General features: G+C 42.9%; 1 protein-coding gene across 1 annotated transcript; it reads left to right on the top strand.

Annotated features, from left to right (window-relative positions):
* The first annotated feature begins 1,100 nt into the window (after positions 1-1,100).
* On the top strand, positions 1,101-12,080 carry PSMA6 (proteasome 20S subunit alpha 6). Its single transcript, XM_005479837.4, has 7 exons — positions 1,101-1,308; positions 5,189-5,283; positions 6,045-6,126; positions 6,286-6,441; positions 9,362-9,540; positions 10,195-10,289; positions 11,871-12,080. Exons 1-7 carry the CDS (start codon positions 1,233-1,235, stop codon positions 11,926-11,928), a joined length of 741 nt encoding a protein of 246 aa, XP_005479894.1. The 5' UTR covers positions 1,101-1,232; the 3' UTR covers positions 11,929-12,080.
* The last annotated feature ends 5,588 nt before the right edge of the window (positions 12,081-17,668 follow it).

Below are 17,668 nucleotides of genomic sequence, written 5' to 3'. Positions count from 1 at the left end.
CCAGCTCTTTGCCATGGCATGTGGATTCAAGAAGTACAGGTGGGTTCAAGGGGAGACCAGAAAGTTTGTGAAAGAGAAGCAGAAGGGTTACTAAATAACCAGACACTATCCCTGCCTTGGGCAGTCCCTCCAGATGGCTGGAGGCTGGGAGAGGATTCAGGGAGTGTATCATGAAATGCTCTCTAACCCTTAAATCCTCGGGTATCCCCCTTTTGGCCACATTTGGAGACAGACACTGGATAGGACTGGCTCCGTTGTGAGCCAGCAGACACAGTCATACGTGTTCATGTTCTGTGTGTCCCTAACAAAAGGGACAAACTGAGTCTTGTTATGCATAGGACATTATTCTCCCATAGTATTAATGAGCAAGAAGTATTTTGAAAAATTTGAGAATACAGACTTTTAATGCATGGCATACACAAAATCCACCTTTATTCTGCTATTTCAACAAAGAATAAGCTCTCCTAATAATAACTTCAAAGTAGAGGTGTGGATACCAAAATGCAGCTTTTCCAACTCTTTTAATGACCAGCTTTTAAAAAATGCCTTCCCACAAAGAGCAGGGGAATTCCAAGATGTTAAAAGGCAAAAAACTTATAATCACGAGTTTCAATTGGGGAAATTCCCTTTGGACTGGACACCGATGAAAAGTCTTTTAAACATCGCGTTATAATGCAGCTGCGGCAACAATTACCTACGAATACCTTAAACATGGTTTTTTGAGGTACTTGCTTTAAAATTACTCTCATTCAAGAGCACAGGCGGAAATACTTCGTTCGGAATTTTAGGAGGGGTTTTGTTTTCCCGGCTGGCTGGTGATACTTTGATCCAGTGCTGATGAATGCCGCGATGATGCTTTTATTCCGTTGCCTGCGCGTTCCCTCAGGCACGTCCGGCGGGCTTCCAGGGTTCCACGAGCCGAGCCGAGCCGAGCCGAGCCGAGCCTCACTGTCAGTGTCATTGCCACTGTCACAGTAGCCCGCTCAGCAAAGCCCCGCCTTCCGCTCGCGCTCAGCAAAGCCCCGCCTTCCGCTCGCGCCCTCCGTGACGCGTCTCGGCGCGGCGGCCGCGGGGCTCGCGCATGCGCAGCGCCGGTGCCGGAGCGTGACGGTGCGGGAGCGGCGCGCGCCTGCGCGAGGTGTGCGCGTGCCCCGGAAGCGCTCCGGCGGAGGCTGCGGCTGCGGCGGGGCCCTGCACGCGGACAGCTCCCCCCGGCCCGCGCCGCTCCCGCCATGTCCCGCGGCTCCAGCGCCGGCTTCGACCGGCACATCACCATCTTCTCGCCCGAGGGCCGCCTCTACCAAGTCGGTGCGTGTCCGGCCGCGGCGCCGCCGCCGAACTGCCCCGTCACGGGCCCGGCCTGCCCGCGCTCCCCGCCGAGCGGGGCCGCGGCCGGCGGCCTGTGCGGAGGGGCGGACGCGGCGCCTGTCACGGCTCGGGAGTCCCGGCTCCCGCCTGGCCTGGTGTCTCCGTGTGTGGGGGAAGCCTGGTGGGAGCGTGGAGCGGCGGCGGTCCCGGTCGTGCCGGCGTGGGGACCCGGGAGGGGATCCTCGCATGAGATAAGGAAACCTTGGGCCAGGATGGCTCTCGAGTGTCCCCCGCCGCCGGGAGGGCCTGCTCGGAGCCCCCGGTGTTCCATCTCCCATGATTGGACACCAAAGCTGCCGCTCTCCAGAGGCTGTTCAGTCTCCCTTTAGTGTTTCTTTCAGTGAATCTTGCCAAGCCTCGGAGCGCTGCCTTTTGGGATCTGAGAGCTGTGATAGCTCTTGGAAATGGGATTTGAACAGCTCAACCCTGCATGCCGGAGTGACAGAGTCAGTTCTTGCGTGTAACTCATGCACTTTCTTGTTACACCTGAATGCCGCTTGTTCCATGGCCTGTGAGATAGCAGCAACCATCCTTTGTTTTCAGGTTTCTTGGAATAACCTGAAGCCAAGCTTCAGCTTCTTCTGTAAGCCACTGGTTCTGTTATTCCTATTTTTGCAGTGCACCAGATTGTACAGAAGCACATCCTGGTGCCCTTGTGCGGGATACAGCCAGCTCACAGTGTGCCAGGACAGTAGTTGGGGAGTGCCCCTGGAGGAGCCTCTCAACAGGGACACATGAACTGTTCTGCAGCATCATCCTGATGCTGCCTCCCCCAGCTGCAGCGCCTTCACTGCACATTCACTGCATGTTATGTCCATAAATCCATCTGTTCTCCAGAAAGGAGCTTGCTGGGGTCAGATTGCATTAATTGCCCGTGGCAGCCATGTAGTTTTTTTGTGACTGCCCTTGAGTTTTTCTCAGGAAGAAGCCTGTATGGATTAGGCCTCATGGACAGGTGGCCCAGTCTTGAGCAGTCCCTTCTGCAAGGAAGAATGAGGAAAGTGCCTGTACTAGATACCTACATGTGAATGCTGTCGTGTATCTGGAGCATTTATAATGTTTATTTGTCCCTTATATGTAGGGATGGTAGGGACAGTGCTTCCTCACAGAGGGTTTCAGTGGTGCTGTGGCAGAGGATTCCTGGGCTCCCACCTTCAGCTGCCACCAAAACAGGCTGGTTGGTCCTCATCACTTCCCACTGTCTGTCACAGTGCTGTTGTTAGGAATGGTTTCTGCATTCTGTGGCAGAGAGGAAACTGAGCCTTGGTTTTCTGCCTCTGGGGTGTATTTAGCCAGTAGGTTGATGTATGAGAAATGTGTGGTACCTCCATACCTTTTAACAGTGTCTTAGAAACAAGTTTCTGCATGTGTATTTGAGAGCTTCTACACACAGCCTGAAGCTGTCTTAAAGCTATTTTAAGTACCTATGTGCTATAGGAAGAAAAATATGTAGATGTTAACTTCAAGCAAGCATGAGCTCACTTTATCACAGCCAGGCTGGTAACTTGGGCATGGTGCCACATGGGTGTCCCTGTTTGCCAGCATCTAGCCACAGCATGGGCAGAAATCTCATGTTTGCTTGCACTCAAATGTCCACATCTAGGTGGTTTTGATTTGTCTTTGTCTCTTTGCTGGATTAAGGTTAGCTAGGGGCTGTCAAGGATGGGCAACATGTGTTGCTCTAAAATTGCCTTAAAACTTGAGTTTTTTCTGGAATATGGCAGTATGGGAACAGAGATTTCCAGTGTAGTGATATTGGACTGAAATGCCTATACTTCATCTTAGGTCTGTCTTCTGCTTCCAAAGCTCAAAAAACTCATGTGCCTTTGATTTCATATTAGAAAACTTAACAGTTTTGTGGTTAAAATCCCTCAAAATATCAGTGTCCTCTTGCTACCTATTAATTTCAGTCTTCAAAGGTGATGTTTCTTCTCAGTGGAGTTTTGGGAGAAAAGAAAAATTACTGCAGTAAAATTTCTGGCTGTTGCCGTGTATTCAGGAAACAGAAAGGGACTGCTCTTTTCAGAGGGAACGTCTGCAGTGCTGCTGAAATACTTACATAGCAGTAAACAGTGTTAAAACAGCACTAGGAACTCGGATTTGTTACATTGTAAGAGCCACTTCACCTTTTGGCTTGTTTGCTTGAAAACTGAGCTGTGGAGGTGGGAATCAGGGGCTGCAGTTTCTCAAGCCTGGTTGTTGGGAGTTGTGAGCAAAACGCAGTTTGTGATAGGCATTGATCCCTGCTGCCACCTCAGTGCCACAGAAGCACAGAGTGGCTGACATTAGGTGGGCCCTCTGGAGATTATCTGGCCCCAAGCCCTGCCCACGGAGGCCCACCCAGAGCTGGGTGCCCAGGAGTGTTTCAGGTGGGTTTTACAGGCAGCCTGTTCCAGAGCTCAGTCACCAGCACAGTAAAACATGTGTAAGGTGTTTGGGTGGAGCCTCCTGTTTCAGTTTGTTCCAGTCACCTCTGAGTTGGTCCTGTCACTGGCATCAGTGCAGAAAGGCTGGCTCTGTCCATCTGCTTTGCACCCTGCCTTCAGGGGGCTGTACAGACAAACAGACAAGAGGTGCAGAGCCTGTGCTCGGGCTTTGGGCATTGCCCTTTTGCAGGCAGTGCTGGCTCCTGCCTTCTGGGCTTTGTGCTCTGCTGCAGGCTGGCACTCATCATCCCAGGGGGCACAGCTGTGCAGGGGGAGAGGAGAGGGGGAACATCCCTTATGGCACATTGGGTAACCAGTAAACAGGGAAATAGTAAATGCTAAAATAAATAAATAAATAGTAAATGCTAAAATAAATAAATAAATAGTAAATGCTCTGATGTCTGAGAGTAGTAAATACAGTGCCATAAATACACCACAGTGAGCCCTGCCCTAGCAATGACTCTGCAGATTGAGCATTAATGTGCAAGGTTTGAGGGTTTTTTTCATCTTCAGATTATTACTCCTCTGTTGTGCAATCTCTTCTATAGGTCTGAGTGCAGCTTTTAAAATAGCCAAGTTTCTTGCTCCCATTATTTTAGGATAGTTTTAGCAATTTACTATGCTGTTTGTAGACATGTTCTAAATTCTGGGTTCACATGCATGGCTAACACAAAAACTCACCTACATTTAGCTGCTGTGTGAAACTTACCACTCCACCAGATATTAGGAATTTCTGAATGTTTATCAAATATTGCCAGGTTCTTAAAGTTCTTGTGCCTAAGGCTTTTGAAAGCATCAGTCAGGAGAAATTTTTTTCATGGATAATTTCGTGACTGTTACTTTAGTGTTTGCTTCTTAATCCATTGTACTTACATGAACAACACTTTAACTTGCATCTGTGTAGCTTTCACTATAAAAAGTGAAGAAAAGCATTGCAGTGTTTGAATGTCAAGTCAGAAAATATGATAGTTAAAACCTGTCTCCTGTGTTATCTTACCACTTTTCATCTATATCGGTAAAAAATTTGAAAAGACACATCCTTTAAAATACTAAAATTCATGTCAAGAATTCTGTAAGAATTTATGGTTACTGTAGATTAAAGTTGGACAATTTTGGTCAAGTTCAGAACAGCCTTTTTGTTCTAAAACTTATTCTGTTGCTGTTAAGCTTGAACTGAACAAAAAGTCAAGTTAGAAGAAGCATTTGAAGGAAGCAGTGACAGTGGTTTTGTGAAGAGAGTCAATGCACATTGTACTAAAGAGCTTAAGGACACAAAGTGTTGCACAAGTATTAAAGTATTAAAAGGCCAGAAATCTTTGAGATTTGTGTGGTGGGGGAAATTGTTACTAGTGTCTCTGACACAAGTCTTTTATTAACATTTGTATCTTTTTTAGAATATGCATTTAAGGCCATAAACCAAGGTGGACTTACATCTGTAGCTGTTCGTGGGAAGGACTCTGCAGTAATTGTAACACAGAAGAAAGTACCTGTAAGTAGTCTGGTTTTGAGGGGAGGGCTGGAAGGAGAGGAGTAAAAAAGATGCAGTGAGACTCAGCAATATTGATATTATTCTTATTAGCACTGACATAAATTGCTACTTAAACTGAATAAATAATTATCCTTCTGCATATTACAAGTTCTAGCTCCATGTAGTGCTCAACTGTACATTTTCTCACTAAGTAATTCTATATTGGTTTTCTCTGTAATTGTTGAAGGGATAAATCTAAAATATAAGTTGACCCTGCTGTATTGGGCATGCATTCATTGCTCTGGCTTGTAAAGGCTGAGTTGTCCACAAGCAGTTCCCTGATTCCTTGAATTTCTGCTGAGAAAACCAGTAGCACATAGAGCATGCTTTTCATAGGTTTTTGAGAGTGTTTCAGCTCAGTGGTGATGTACTGTTGAAAAAGGGGGGAAATTCTTTTATGTTTGAAGGGCAGCATGCAATAGGAGAGCAAGCTTTTGTATGTGGGTTCTCAGAGGGAAAAGGACTGTGATGTTGATCATGTTCTTCTTGTTCTCCTTCTCCAGATCTGTGGTTTTATTCTTCCCAGTTCTCCAATTTCTTCCTTTGCATTCCTACAGCAGTAAAAATTGGGAAGCCTGAAAGACAGTTTGTGGCTGTTATGGGTCCTTTTGGGCTCTGCTGTAAAAAAAAGAGGATTCAGGGTTTGGGGGTTTTTTGTTTGGTTGGTTTTTTTTACTTCGAGGACAGTGTTTGCTATTGCATTATTTCTGTTTCCTCTTTAGGACAAGTTACTGGATTCCAACACAGTGACTCATTTATTCAAGATTACTGAAAATATTGGTTGTGTGATGACAGGAATGACAGGTATTTAATTCACCAATCTGGTTTTGGAGAACTTACCTAGTTCTCATGGGTATATTTAAAGACAATGTAAAGTTGGACCTGGAATTTATATTCTTAGGCAGTGCTAGAAATAAAGATGGCACATATTCAGTGGAATTAATATTAGTTCTCTTTGTCTAGCTGACAGCAGATCCCAGGTGCAGAGAGCCCGCTATGAGGCTGCTAACTGGAAGTACAAGTATGGATATGACATCCCTGTGGACATGCTGTGTAAAAGGATTGCAGATATTTCTCAGGTCTATACACAGAATGCTGAAATGAGGCCCCTTGGTTGCTGTAAGTACAGTCTATGAGAATGATCTTTACTGTTTCTTCTCTAACTTTGCAAATTCTTATGGAAGAAATTCTCACCCATTTTCAAAATGGGTAACTGAGGGTGTAAGGGGGATGAGCAGCTGGATGAAAGAGCAGTGTTGTAGGTCTTGAACTGGAGCCCTGATTTTACCACTAACTCAGCATTTGAAATAATGTAGCCTCTCTGGTACTATTTCACCTTAGATTTTGGGGGTCCTGATGTGTTTGCACTGTGCAGTGGTATCTGTGAGCAGGAGATGCTCTTTGTAACTGTGTCTGTTTGTGGTGGCTTGACCCTGGATGGATGCCAAGTGTCTGCAAAAGGCTCTCCATCACTCCTTTCCTCAGCTAGACATAGAGAAGAAAAAATACCATGGAAAGCCTTTGGGTCAAGATAAGGGCAGGGAGGGATCACTCACCAATTACCACCATGGCAAAACAGATCCACCTTGGGGAAATTACCTGAATTATTAACAAGCAAAACCAAATCTTCAAAACACTTGCCTCCTTCACAGATTTAACTTTAGTCCTGGTTCTCTACCTCTCCCACAATGGCACAGGGAGATAGGAAGGGGTCTGTGGTCAGTACATAGTACATTGTTTTTCTGCTGCTACATCTTCCTCAGGGGGAGGACTCCTCACACTCCTCCTGTGCTCCAGTGTGTCTCCCACAGGAGACAGTGCTCCAGGAACTTCCTCAAAGTGAGTCCTTCTCACAGGCTGCAGTTCTTCACAAACTGCTCCAGCAAGGAGCCCACCTTATGTGGGGTGCAGTCCTGCAGGAACAGGCTGCTCCAGTGTGGGCTCCTTTCTCCACAGCACCACTGGTCCTGCCAGAAGCCTGTCCCAGGACAGGCTCCACATGTGGCCACAGCCTCCTCCAGGCATCCACATGCTCCAGTGTGGGCTCCTCCAGGGGCTGCAGGTGGATGTCTGTCCACCATGGGTGTCCATGGGCTGCTGGGCCACAGCTGCCTCACACCACAGGCTGCAGGGGAGTCTCAGCTCTGGCAGCTCCTTCCCTCCATCATTTGCCTCAGTGCCTGCAAAGTTGTTCCTCTCACGTATTCTCACTCCTCTCTTCTCTCTCTGCAATGTCCTTCTTTTTTTTTTCCTTCTTGAATATGTTATCCCAGAGGCACTACCACCACTGTGGATGGGCTTGGCCTGAGCCAGCAGCAGGCTGCTCTTGGAGCCAGCTGGCTTGGGCTCCTTTGGACGCAGGGGAAGCTTCTGGCAGCTTCTCACAGCAGCCAGCCCTGCAGCCCTCTCACTACCAAAACCTTGCCATGCAAGCCCAGTGCACTGTGTCTGGGTAAACAGCAGTGTAAAAGAGACAGATGGAGAGTGCAGGTATCTTTGTGCAGGTTTTGTGGCTTTTTTATCTAAGTAGTATGTATAGGACAGATTTACAAAATTTTTTCTCCTAACTTAGCTATTGTATATATAATTTAGAGGAAAAAGTGTCTAAAATATTTCCCTTGCAAATATTTCTACATGTCTTGTTTTATAACAGCAAATGCAGCTTAAAAAGAAATTGTGTGTTGAGTCATTTTTTGTAGATGTTCCTGGTCATCTCTGTGTTCTGGGCTTGGTTCTGACTTGTGTTTTCTTTTGTGTTTGGCCGTAAGCAAATTATAAACAAACTGTTAGGCTGTTCAGGAACTGAGGTAAAACACTTAACAGGTTTCCTCAATTACTTTTTCATTAAACATTCTGTCTGAGTTTCTTTTTCATTGGTTGGGTTTTAGGTTTTGTTGTTTTTTTTTAAGGAGAATAGTTTCAGAATTGATGAATCACTTCTCGTAATCATAGTAGGCACTAAGACTTCTCACTAAAGAGGCAACATTCAGAGTTGCACCACAGTTTCCATGATGGGGCAATTCTCCTCTGCTTGTGTGCTTGTAATTTTCAGGAAAGATTCTTTCTGTCTTCCGTTGACATTTCCCATGCCTTGATACTGCTGGAAATTCCTTTTTAAAAATACATGAATAAAAATGCATTTTTCTTTTCTTCACTTAGTCTTTTTGAAAATATGAGGGGACTTTTTTTTCTGTTTTAGTAATAGCTGCTCAGAAGTTTATCATCTCTAACTAGTAGTTAAAAGTTACACAATTGTAAAGTGAAAATAATTGAAAACCATGACCTTGTTCTGTTTTGGGTTTTTATTGCAAGTATTGGTTTTGACTTTTTTTTAATATACATATTGAGACAATGCAGCTGTAAATCAAGAAGTGAGGGTGAGCACATGAATGTCAGTGATGTGGTCAGTTTGTGTTCCTTGAAAACTTCCAGCTTCACAATACTTAGTCAGATGATATTCAAGGACTCAGTTATGTCCTGATATTTCCACTTTTCATTTCAGAATTTTTTTTTTAATTTAAAGATGAAAAGGTATGTAATGCACTGTTTTTCAAGGTTACAAACAAGAAATCTAAATTTCTTTTTAATATTTCCATTCATTTCAGTATGTTTGTAAAGTTGCTTTCTAGTAAAAGCACATGGTAATTGAAATATTGTTTACACATTTGTGTCACATAACACAGGATGTGAGCTGTGGCTTGGTAAACTTTCTATCAGGATAAAACTTTTATATTTCCTGACTTTGTGGTTCTCTACACACTGAGCATGGCAACAATGTTTGTATGTTCAATGAGAATGCCTTCTTTGGGAATGACAGAAAAATAGTTTCTGCTGAACTGGGCTGTACACCTGGTAAGGAGATGCTGTCAAGAAATGGCAAATCAGAGATAAAAAGGAAATCACATCTCCAGGTATGGGACTGATTCCCAAAGATGTACTGCTGTGTATGCATGTTTTGTCACAGAGACATTCTGCTCTTCAGTTGAATTAAATTGCTAAAATGGGGAAAATAAATCAATTAACAAATTTTCTCTTCCAGGTATGATTTTGATTGGTATTGATGAGGAGCACGGCCCTCAGGTATACAAGTGTGACCCAGCAGGTTACTATTGTGGATTCAAGGCCACAGCTGCAGGAGTTAAACAGACAGAGTCAACCAGTTTCCTTGAAAAGAAAGTAAAGAAGAAATTTGATTGGACATATGAACAAACAGTAGAGGTAGGCCAGCAGAAGGAAATTAAAACTTGTTTAAAGTATTTTTAATGAATATGCTGCATGTAGGCTTGCAATGCAGAGAAATGTTGTTAGGCATTCCCTCTTTCCCTACAGTTCTGTATTGCTGCCAGAGCAAATACAGCTGTTCCAACCAGAAAATCATTTGAAGCTATTCTGCAAGTATTTGAATGGTCATCTAATCTGCTTTTTTTGCTTTATGTTAGCTGAAGCAGATTCTGTAATTGTAGCACTCCCACTGTAGCTGGTGTTTGGTAACTACAGTGCTTGATTTTAGGGATACCAGTATGACTTAACTTTTAGTGACATTTAAAATATTCTTCATATTAGAAGGTATTTCAAACAGTATCTTTGCATGATAGAAGGTTTTGGTTTTGTTGTGTCTTTTTCTGCTATGAAAACATGTCCCTTTGCTTTTTGTAGATTGGGCTTTTAGGGAGAGGACTGGAGAGGGGCTGTATTCTGTAGCAAGGGGAAACTATTTGGAATTTCTAAGCTGAGATTTTGAAGTGAGAGGAAGTAACTTTAAACCAGAAGGAAGAATAGTTGTTAATGCTATGTCTATTAAGAGAAAAAAAAAAAAAGAAGAGAAGAATTTGTGCTTTCTTTCTAATGACAGGGTTTTTTTTCATCTTTCAGACAGCAATAACATGCCTGTCTACTGTACTATCCATTGATTTCAAACCTTCAGAAATAGAAGTTGGTGTAGTCACAGTGGAAAATCCTAAGTTCAGGTAAGCAATCAGTGTTGATAAAACTTGGTGTGTTTCTCTGATTATGTGCAATTAGTTTTACCTTCTTGTGTAATTGTAAATTAAGAAAAAGAGATAAATTTAAGAGATTGAAGTTTTGAAGGGCTTTTTACTTGCAACTCTTCAAAATGTGTAGGGGTAGAAAACATTGTGTAAAAAGAATAATACAGTTTTAAAATGTGTGACATGGTTAAGGGATTTAGCAGAGAAAAGTGATCTCTTTCATGTCTTAAAAGGGTATGTCTTTCTGTGATGATTGAAATGTAGTTACATCTGGCCTAGACATGTTTTCGTGCTTAGAGGCATAAAAATTTTTCATAGTAATGGTATCTGGAGTCCACTTCCAAATCAGTCATACTAACTAATGCAGTAGAGTCTGGTTTATATTATGGACTATTTACAAGACCCTTAAATTCTTTATTCTTTTTCTAAAATGAATCTTTAAATTATTCATGCTTATCTTTTATTTATTAGGATTTCTTAACATCTAAAATATGTAGTTAATAGATTATGGACTTGTACAGTTTGAAAAACTGTATTTAAATTGGGTAAGATTAAAAGATCATGGATTTAAAAAATCACTAGTGATTTGAAAATGGCTGAACTATCTACTTTGTGAGTACTCTGCAGTCCCATCTAGCATGAGAGCAAGGCACCTGCAATTTCTTCCCTGCTCCATTATTGCCTGCAGCACACTGTGTGCACCAGGATCACCTGGGCAGTGCATCAAGGCAGTGCCTGGGAGTCTTTCCTGAAGGGCAGGAATGTTTCACGTGGGATACAGTGTACTTGGCAGCCTGCTCACAGCACACTGTATAGCTGCAGGAGTGTGCATGAAATGTGGGAGAAATACTTGGGGGAGTTTTTATAATGCAAAAAGAACCCTCCAGGTATGGCTTACCTAAAATTTAGGTAAATCTGGCTTGCTGCAGAGGGATTCAGTTATTTCTGCTTTAGTCTTTAATTGAGGGGGTTTTTGAGCTTTTTATTTAAAAAGAAGAGAGGAAAAAAGTAAAATTGGGAACAAAGGCTGCTGTTACTTTAGTCTAACTACTTGGGAAGTGGGGACTGAAGAGAGTCTTCAAACCTTTGGGTCCTACAGGTTCAGTCCTTTAAGTGCTTCCTTCCTAATGTTTTTAAGGTGGACATGATGATGGTGGGTGGTTTTGTATCTGGTGGTGTGTGCTGAAGACACCACCAAATACAAAACACCAACAGAGCAGCACAGTGTTTGTGAGAAAGCACACAGGAGCTGCATGAGCCCTTTTCTCCTGCCACTCAAGGGATCAAGCTGCCTTCTCACTAGGTCTCAACTTGCAAATGCATTACTCAATTACCTGTTATTTTTCTGTCATTTGTTATCTCCTTGCTCTCTAGTGCCTTTCATTCTTCCTTTATTTTTCAAGAGAATTGGGATGTCAGCCTGTGGCACTGGCAGCAAGGCTTTAAAGGGCAGAAAGATGCATTGCTGTAAAACTTATTTGTATGGATATTAGGTTGTAATATTGGAGCTTAAGGGGAAGAATCATTTAAGCTATTTAAGATTTCTTTTTGTTCTTTCAGGATCCTTACAGAAGCAGAGATTGATGTGCACCTTGTAGCTCTGGCAGAGAGAGACTAATTAGCATTCCCATTTCCATTGTCTGTGCTTCTGGCCAGGATGTTTGGTGAAAAGAAAACACTTAATAATGGTTTTAGATTATGGGTGGGAAACAGTGTTCACTATATGATGTATTTTACTCTGTACAAATAAAACAGAGGTTTTTGAAATTCTTGGTGTCTCCTTTCAATGTTATTTTTTAAACTTCCAATTCTATGAAATTGTCATCAAAATGCTTGATGACTTTTAGTGTTTCTGTGATAATTGCCTGCCTTTTAATTGTATTTTAAGAGAAATTTTATGCTCTGAGCTGTATTTTCCATCTGAGCTATTTGGCTCTTTGCGTAAAGTTAATATCAGTTTTTCTGGTGTGTGTGTCTTGAGATAATTCCTACATTCATGTTTGTTCTCTCCATGGCCTGATGTTGAAAGCCTTACAACATTACTGGTTTCATTGTGGGGAAGTTAGGAAGACCTTATTTGCTCAGGTTTATATGAGGATATAGGGCAAAAGCAGAAGGAAGAAGCTTGAGCTGTGAGTCTGAGTCCAGTCCTTTGGACTGATTTATTTGCAGTGCAAGTAGTGGATTTAAGAGATGTCTTCTATAATTAAACAGCTCTGAAGCTGACATTTATTTAGGGAAAATACTCTATGTGTAGTGTACTTTGGGATTTTGGCTTAGTCACCTACCAGGTTTTGAGGCTCTGGGCAGTGTTGGGGCTAGAGAAGGCCAAGAGACCAAGTCCTTGAACAGGAAAGTCTCTGGGGAGCAATTCCTTCGGAGGTTTTGGGTTTGGAGGTGAGACTGCAAAAACTTGAAGGTGAAAAAACCCCTTTTTGTTTTACTTCAATTGAAGAGGTTTCAGCCTCAGCAGTAAACAGGGAAATGATGAAGTTGTGAGGGAGGAGGCACTGAGGAGAAGGGGGAGATTACCAGGCAGTTTTAGTTGTTGCACACAAATCTCCTTGAAAGAATGCCAAGTTAATGCAGCTTAACTCCTTACCTTCATTCTCTGCTGTGCACTTCTCATACTGGCTTTAATTATTCCAAAATTCTCTTTGATTTTTTTTCAAGACATTTGGGAAAAGCCTCATAAGTTGTCAGAAATTGAGATTGGTTAATTTTTTTCTTCATGCTTTACAATTAAAGCCCCTTGAATATGTATTTTTCAAGTTCATTGCAGAAAAGAAGCTGCAGTTCACTGTTTGGTGGCTTCAATAAAGGATAATGCTAACCCTATGTGATAACTGAGTTGGGGATAATCAGATGTATAGTGAATTGTGGAGCTCACAAAGCTTCTTGAATTTCTGTTCATGCCTCCACATTTCAGCTTCCCTCATGTCAGATAGTTTAGTGTAGATAAGATAAGCACCTCTGCTTCTGGTTTTGGGTTGGTTATCTGAGAATTCTGTGTGGGTTTGTGCAACAATCAGCACATTTGTGCAGCTAATGGCGCATTTAGAAAGGTCTGTGTTATTTCAGCTGCCAGCGATAGCTCAGTTTCTGAAAACCCCTAGGGCCTTTCTTCCCAATACTTCAGTTGTACAACAACCTGGAATTTGAGTAGGCTTGGGTCATTATTTAGTCTGCCACAAAATATCATCCATTGATGGTTTGTTCTTGATCAGCTTTAATAATGTATGGAAAACATCACTAATGACTTCTTGAACAAAAATTAATGGGAAGATGGCAATCAGGGACCCATATGACTAGAGCACATTTCCATAGTATTCAGTACCCAAATTCCCAGCAAGTCCTTTAATTCTAAAGTTTGGAGCTTGTATGGGATTGTATAACTCAGGTGGTGGTTCTGAGAGCAGTGGGTGTTTGTTCATACCTTGTTTTGCAATGCAGCAGAGCATCCCATCTTGTATTCAGAGATGATGAAATAAGCTGTCTACAATATATTAACTGTGAACGTTGCCTAATTTTTATAAAGGCAATGGTGAATGTTGCCTTTTTTATGACATTTTTGCTAGTATTTTTCCTTGTAGAGAAAATTCGTGGTTCTTTTTTTCATATTAATAATGGGGATTTTTCTTTTATAGTCAAAGCTTTTTGCTTCTGAAGATAAGGCAGCAATGCAGGTGGGTTACCTGACCGAATGGGAAACCCCCATGTATTACACATAACACATAATTACATTCTTCACACCCTGGAGCAAGTATCACCTGCAGCCAGGCTGTACAGCTGTGGCTGGTGCTAAGCTGTGGCTAGCATCACCTGCTGTTCCAAACCTGGCACTCCAAAAGAAGCTGGAGTATGTGTGGTACAACCCTGGTGCTTCCTTTGTGTAGAGCTTATAAAGAGTGAGGCCAGACTTGGGATTGCTCCATGTGTTTGTGGTTTGTTGTGCCAGTGCTGAAGACTGGCAGATGCAGTTACAGTGTGAATGCACAAGTAGTTAAACAGGAATAGGATTGAGTTTTATTTGCATACCAGACCCACGCTGGTGCTGCCTGTACTGGTTCTGCACTGCCTTGTAACTGTACACATGACATTACCAGTGCCCTTTATCTCTGGTGTAGTGTAAGGATGCAAGTGCCAAGTACATGCAGTCAGCTTAGGTAAATCAGTATTTATTAACTCTGGATTTCTGATGATTTTCCTCCCTCCATGCAAATGGAGCCCCCAAGACAGTAATGGTATGTGTTATAAACAGAAGTAGCTCAATGGGGAGCCAGTTGCTCACCCATCCCATGATGTGTTTACTTAGCTGTGTGCTGGACATTTTGTCCAGAAGGGTCCTGTGAGAGACAGTATGGAAAGCTTTACTGAAATCCAGAAGGATTAGATCAGCTGGCTTCCCCTGATCAGCTGGGTGGGTTAGCTTGTCATAAAAGGAAATCAGGTTTGATAAGCAGGACTTTCCCTTCACAGAGCTGTGCTGGCTGGGACTGATGACCACATTCTTTAGGTGCTCAAAGGCATTTTCCCATTTTACTAATTAGCTTCCTGAGCAGCCTGAAGTCTGCTCTCCTCGTGCCTAGAGCTGAAGTTTTGCTGGCACTTTTCCTCCTGTCAGCGCAGATTTTAGACTCGATCGCCTCGTGGTCACTGTGGCCAATCTCCACTCACGAGAGCCTCTCTTTACACACAGCAATCCTGGTAAGGCAGGCAGTAGTGAGCTTCTGTAGGATTTCAGGTACATCTTAAAAGCAATACGTGCTACTGTGTAATGCACAATGTTTGGCTGTACCTTTTCACTGTAAAGCTGATGACAGTGTGAGGGCAAGGGTAGATGGGGTGTTCAGATAGGGCCAGTACATACAGACAGATCACAGCAATTTTAATACATGGAATTATATGCAGCATTCTTTTTTACCTTCTCTGTCCTGTTTTGCATTAAATCAATGTCCAGGTTTACCAAATAAGAAGTATTTTGGTTCAGCACACATTGTTGGAAGTAAAATCAAAGAACTATAGCTGTCATTTTCTAGCATCTGAAGAAAAAGAAGTACATAACTTTCCCATTTTTCTCCCTGGCACAGAAGCAAAGCCTGCTATTTTGAGTTTTGTAAAACAGTAGCCTTACTGGGTCATGAGATCAAGTTTTGTGAAGCACATCCATAGCAGTATTTATGTTTTCTTCTAGGAAAAAAAAGCTACTAGGGTAATAATGGTAGGGACATTGCTTTTCATTTTATAATCAGTGAATTTTTGCTTTTTCAGATGGGAAATTTTTTAACTGTCACAACTTGTTCCAGCCAGTTCTTGCTGGTAACACTTTGTTCTGTTCTGTTGTTTTGCTGTAACCCAAACTACTTGGAAACAATGCAAGACATCCTGTAGTTCAGGATCTGTTGGAACAGTAAAGCTCTCATGCCCAAACTAAAACAAGGATCATCACATGCTTATGCAAAGCTGTTTAAAATAGTCTGGACTGTGTTTATTGTGGTTCTCATATTTTAGAAAATCCCATGAAACATTTTAACCAGTCCTTTGTAGTATATCTATATGAATAAACTTGCATTTTTAAGTGACTGACAAACTCCTCAGTTATTTGCAGTATTTGCTCCTCTTCACTAAGATGTTCTTAGCATACTCATCTTTTCTGTAGTAATGGTCTTACTCACATCATCATCTTCCATGAAAATTCTGTGCTGCAGTGTTAAATATGGTAACTCTTAGGTACTTCACTATAAACCTGATTAATAAGTCGAGCCAGCATATCACTAAATCAAAATCCAGCTAACTGCTTGGCAGAACTGAGTCATCTTCCAAGTAGTGTGTGTTTTTGGGGATAATGTTTTTCTCCTGGTTCTTTTTAGAACCTGCCAGCTGTGGCTGAGCTTCCTGGCACTGCAGATGCATTTCATGGCTGTCTCCTACCTGTCGTTGGGGCTTACTGATACATTCATTGGACCACAAGCCTCTGGAATGAAGTTTTCTCTCTGAGCCTCTAGCAGGATAGTATGCAGTGCAGATTAGCATACACAAGCCAAGACTTCCATTTTTTGCCAGCAAATTGTGTTTGTTTCCTCCTCCAGAAAACTGATTGTTGTGACACCCAGTGGCATGAAGAGTTGCGAACATAAGGTATTTAAACCTTTCTGAGATTCCTTAGGCTAGAAAGCAACCCTCCCTCAAATTAGAGAGTCAAATTTACCAGCTGATGGAGAAAAACAGCATGAATGTGCACGGACCAGGATTGCATGAGCAGGAGTAGGGATGCCACTCATTGCCATCTGATGTTGCTGTGATGTTTGCAGGTGTGCTCAGTCTCCCTGGGTTTTTTCCTGGCTCCTCCTTCAGCAAGCAGCAGTGCTTATTTGTATTTGTAAAGAGCCATTCTCTTTATTTAATTGATGGAAAACATTGGGTTCTTTTTGTTCAGTTCTCTGTTGCATAAGTGACCTGAGTCATCTTACTCTGGGTCCAAACCGGCTGTAGTGCAGGTGTAAAAGAGGGGAGAGGGAAATGGGATTGCACTGCCTCTGCTTTGATGCACTGTGAAACCACAGCCTGCATCACCAAAGAGCAGGAGTTTCCATAGCTCATTATCCCTTTGGCTAGTCTTTGGTTTAAACCTGTATGATGACACCTGGCTCACCAGGGCTGTGTTTGCCTTTGTCAGCAGCTGACTCGAGCCTTTGCTTGGGCAGCATCAGGACTGCTCCCATCTCCTCTGAGGAAGGTTTCTTTGGGGACAGTGCTCTTATAGCAGCTCGTCCTCAGTTCCTCTGTCCCTGTCACCACTGCATAGCCCAGCAATTTCCAGGGCTACCCAGAAACCTGATATGGAAACTTATGTTTAAAAAAGCCAAACCAACAAAACCCAGCCAGAACAGCAGCTCAGTGTGGACACTGGTTTAACCTATTGCTGGTGCTGCAATAGCAGTGCCAGCACAGGGGGCAGTGCAGCACAGGATCCAGAGGGAGGGGCTGGTTAAACTGGTGGCACACCTGACAGAAGTGACAGTCAAAATCCTCCCTTGTAAGCAAATATTTTCCTCAGGGAAAGACGGGATAATTAGTTGTCATAATCCATGGAAACCTCCTTCATAGGCTCTAACTGCAGGCTGGTGTGCTGGGCTAGGCAGGGGCGTCTCTCTGGGCAGTGCACCGTGAGGTCTTTTAGCAACCCAGAACTTTCAACAAGGTATCAAGAGAACCTGCAGCAAGTTGGCAGCCAGAGGGGACAGCAGCTGCCTTGCATTGGGTTTTAGCACAAGTGGGATGGGCAGCCTTTCCTTCTTTTCCTTTTCTGTCTCTTAAACCACTTGTAGACTTGCATACCTTTAGGGCACTGTGAAGAA

This window comes from Zonotrichia albicollis, chromosome 6 (assembly GCF_047830755.1).
Source record: "Zonotrichia albicollis isolate bZonAlb1 chromosome 6, bZonAlb1.hap1, whole genome shotgun sequence".
In the NCBI taxonomy this organism is placed as follows: Eukaryota; Metazoa; Chordata; class Aves; order Passeriformes; family Passerellidae; genus Zonotrichia; species Zonotrichia albicollis.
Note: the sequence above shows the minus strand (reverse complement) of the source record. Positions and strands in the feature narration are given on the sequence as shown.